Raw genomic sequence first — 4,207 nt, forward strand, 5'->3', positions numbered from 1 at the left:
AAATTCATCTGCAGAGAAAAGGAAGGAAGACGCCTCCATAGGCTTTGGGGAGGGAAGTGTGGATACACTTGACATCCCAGAACCACAACCCCTCGGCCTTCCCTTCCCCGGTGCAGGGACCCAGGTCCCTCCTGAGTCTGGGGATTTCCCGGCTCCTCCTGCTCTCCCCATGGCTTCCTCCAGGGCCCAGCTCTGGGCTTCGCAGCCCAGGTGAGCTCCCTGCCAACCTGGGCCATGTCCCTCCCTCCTCAGGAGTGCCCGGACCTACACCTACCTGTTCTCCGAGCCCTCTCGCATTCCGTTGTACCCCAGCTGGGTGGGCGCCGACCACACCGATGACCTCCAGTACGTGTTTGGGAAGCCCTTCGACAACCCCCTGATCTACCGGGCCCAAGACAGGACTGTCTCCCGGACCATGATCGCCTACTGGACCAACTTTGCCAGAACTGGGTAAGGCGGGTGAGGCTGGGTCAGGCCTCCTGCCACCTGGACCCACATGCCTGTCCCCTCACGTACACTTAACCTCCCTGAGCCTCAGTACCCCGTGTAAGTGAGGATAGAGCTCCTGGTTGGGCGCAGAACATGTACATGCCCAGCCCGTGCCCAGGAGACAGTGAGGTGCCCTGGTGGTTCAGGTCAGCATGGAGATCTCCTGTGAGCGCTCAGACCCCACACGGCCTTTTCTCTCATCTGCAGGGACCCCAACCAGGGCCACTCCGCTGTGCCCACCCAATGGGAGCCCTACACCCAGGAAAACGGCAACTACCTGGAGATTAACAAGAAGATAAATGGCCAGTCCATGAAGCAGCACCTGAGGAGCAGCTACCTGCAGTACTGGACCCAGACCTACCAGGCACTGCCCACCGTGAACGAAGATGGGGATGCCCTGGTGCCCCCCTCGGACGACTCTTTGGCCATCCCCGTGCCTCCCTCGGACGACTCTGCGACCGCCCCCTGAACTCCCACTGGTGACTCTGAGGGGGCTCAGATGCCCACAACCATTGGCTTCTAATGTCCCTGCCCCAGAGGCCACAGGTGGGACCCAGGGAGCCCACCTCCCTCCCCAGCGCTTCCTGAATAAAGCCGCTTCTCCCTCTGGCAACCTTCTTTGCCCTCATGACCTCAGCTGCCCGCCCGTCTCTGCCTGTGTCCAGCTCAGGAAGTGGGGTGCCCCCCTCATTTCAGAGGAGAAAAGAGGGTCAGAGAGGCGTCAGCGCCAGGGCTGAGCTCAGGTTGCGGGCCCTGATAGGGGAGTGAGTGGGACATGTGGACAGTTGTCTCTGGAACACTGGGCCCAGCCTTGGCCACCACCTCAGGGTGAGGGAGCGGGCTCTATCTAACAGGGAAGGCCTGGTAGAGAAACTGATTTGCCTCCAGCTGGATCCCAGGCAGAGACAGTAATGCGTCCTGCTGGGCTCAGAGCAGAGGGTACAGGGCTGGGCCTTGGGTGCCCACTGGAAGGGGCCTGTGCCGTTGCCCGCTGGCTCTGGCAGAGTCTGGAGGGGAGCAGGAGGCAGAGGTCAGATGCAGGGCCATGGCCACCTCAGCAAGGTCTGGGGCGGGGCACTGCCTGCACCGAGGGCTCCCCCATCCTGACCTCACATGGCCCGGGCGGTGGGCACTGTGGACACCCCGTTGTAGACAGTTACTGTGAGACATGCTCACCTGTCCGAACTCAAATGACAGACTCGGAGACAGAAGTGCGGTAAAAGCAAGACCTTGAATGCGCTCTGGAGAGCGGGTGTCTGCCCATTGCACAGCCTCACCTGGGGCGGGAACACAGTCCATTTAATCGTCCCTCCTCCGATTTCTCATTGGGTGCGTGCTATCGGCTCAGCTGTTTCCTGACACGTCCACTAGGTCCTCCCATTGGGCCATTTAATAAAATTGGGCTGAGGCCTTTTCTAGTTTCCTCCCCTCCCCCTGTCTAGCTGAGGCCGGTGCCTCCTGGGTCTCTGACATGATGCTGGCCCACACCCAGGGGCCTTGGTCTCACATCCTCGTCCCTCCCGCTCCCTTCTCTGTGCCTGGGGAGGTTCAGCCACCGCTTCCATCAGAGGCTGGCCATGCTGGCCCATGTCCTACAGCACCAGGGCTCCAAGAGGCTCACGTGCCCCAGGCCCTCACAGCGAGGACTCAAGCCCAGGTCTGAGACCCAAAGCTACCAGGTCAGCTCAGAGCAGGCGTGAGGGCTCAGAGGAGAGAAGGTTTCTGCTGGGGGTGTGTATGGCAGGGGCAGCTCCAGGGGACCAGCCAGCCACCCTGATGCACACGGTCCAGTGTTTCCCTGGCCAGGCTGGGCGGGAGCCCCCTTCCCTCCACATCTGTGCCCACCTGAGCCTCCAGTCCTCCCTCCAGGGCTGCTGGTGCTGAGTGTGAGGGGTGCCCTCCCTGAGGGCAGGACCGCCCTGTGCTGCTCTGGGTCCCCACACCCAGCTCGGACTGCACACCCGTGGGCCCTCGGACCCAGGCTCAGCCACGTGGCTGCCCAGGAGCACACAGCCCTCTCTGTCCGGAGGCGACATGCCCAGTCCCCTGTGAACTCCCTTTACTAGGCTCCGGAGCTCGAGGCGGGGGCCAGGCAAGGCCTGGAGGGAAGCAGGCCCCCTTCTCTGAGGGTGAGCCCAGGCCCTTGTCAATGAGCCACAATGACAGGGACCCAGGGACACCAGGGAGCGGGGACAGGGACCCAGGGACACCAGGGAGCGGGGACAGGGACCCAGGGACACCAGGGAGCGGGGACAGGGACCCAGGGACACCAGGGAGCGGGGACAGGGACCCAGGGACACCAGGGAGCGGGGACAGGGACCCAGGGACACCAGGGAGCGGGGACAGGGACCCAGGGACACCAGGGAGCGGGGACAGGGACCCAGGGACACCAGGGAGCGGGGACAGGGACCCAGGGACACCAGGGAGCGGGGACAGGGACCCAGGGACACCAGGGAGCGGGGACAGGGACCCAGGGACACCAGGGAGCGGGGACAGGGACCCAGGGACACCAGGGAGCGGGGACAGGGACCCAGGGACACCAGGGAGCGGGGACAGGGACCCAGGGACACCAGGGAGCGGGGACAGGGACCCAGGGACACCAGGGAGCGGGGACAGGGACCCAGGGACACCAGGGAGCGGGGACAGGGACCCAGGGACACCAGGGAGCGGGGACAGGGACCCAGGGACACCAGGGAGCGGGGACAGGGACCCAGGGACACCAGGGAGCGGGGACAGGGACCCAGGGACACCAGGGAGCGGGGACAGGGACCCAGGGACACCAGGGAGCGGGGACAGGGACCCAGGGACACCAGGGAGCGGGGACAGGGACCCAGGGACACCAGGGAGCGGGGACAGGGACCCAGGGACACCAGGGAGCGGGGACAGGGACCCAGGGACACCAGGGAGCGGGGACAGGGACCCAGGGACACCAGGGAGCGGGGACAGGGACCCAGGGACACCAGGGAGCGGGGACAGGGACCCAGGGACACCAGGGAGCGGGGACAGGGACCCAGGGACACCAGGGAGCGGGGACAGGGACCCAGGGACACCAGGGAGCGGGGACAGGGACCCAGGGACACCAGGGAGCGGGGACAGGGACCCAGGGACACCAGGGAGCGGGGACAGGGACCCAGGGACACCAGGGAGCGGGGACAGGGACCCAGGGACACCAGGGAGCGGGGACAGGGACCCAGGGACACCAGGGAGCGGGGACAGGGACCCAGGGACACCAGGGAGCGGGGACAGGGACCCAGGGACACCAGGGAGCGGGGACAGGGACCCAGGGACACCAGGGAGCGGGGACAGGGACCCAGGGACACCAGGGAGCGGGGACAGGGACCCAGGGACACCAGGGAGCGGGGACAGGGACCCAGGGACACCAGGGAGCGGGGACAGGGACCCAGGGACACCAGGGAGCGGGGACAGGGACCCAGGGACACCAGGGAGCGGGGACAGGGACCCAGGGACACCAGGGAGCGGGGACAGGGACCCAGGGACACCAGGGAGCGGGGACAGGGACCCAGGGACACCAGGGAGCGGGGACAGGGACCCAGGGACACCAGGGAGCGGGGACAGGGACCCAGGGACACCAGGGAGCGGGGACAGGGACCCAGGGACACCAGGGAGCGGGGACAGGGACCCAGGGACACCAGGGAGCGGGGACAGGGACCCAGGGACACCAGGGAGCGGGGACAGGGACCCAGGGACACCAGGGAGC

The 4,207-nt window shown here is 66.4% G+C and overlaps 1 protein-coding gene across 1 annotated transcript in view; it reads left to right on the forward strand.

The window, feature by feature from the left end:
* The window catches only part of LOC102248751 (bile salt-activated lipase-like), a 6,277-nt gene extending 5,160 nt beyond the window's left edge, over positions 1-1,117 (forward strand). Inside the window, exons 8-9 of the mRNA XM_014544713.1 lie at positions 253-450; positions 697-1,117. Of these exons, the coding sequence (XP_014400199.1) occupies positions 253-450; positions 697-958 (460 nt within the window). The 3' untranslated portion in view covers positions 959-1,117. The remainder of the gene's footprint in view (positions 1-252; positions 451-696) is intronic.
* The last annotated feature ends 3,090 nt before the right edge of the window (positions 1,118-4,207 follow it).

Source organism: Myotis brandtii, unplaced genomic scaffold, assembly GCF_000412655.1.
Source record: "Myotis brandtii unplaced genomic scaffold, ASM41265v1 scaffold3794, whole genome shotgun sequence".
NCBI classification, from domain to species: Eukaryota; Metazoa; Chordata; class Mammalia; order Chiroptera; family Vespertilionidae; genus Myotis; species Myotis brandtii.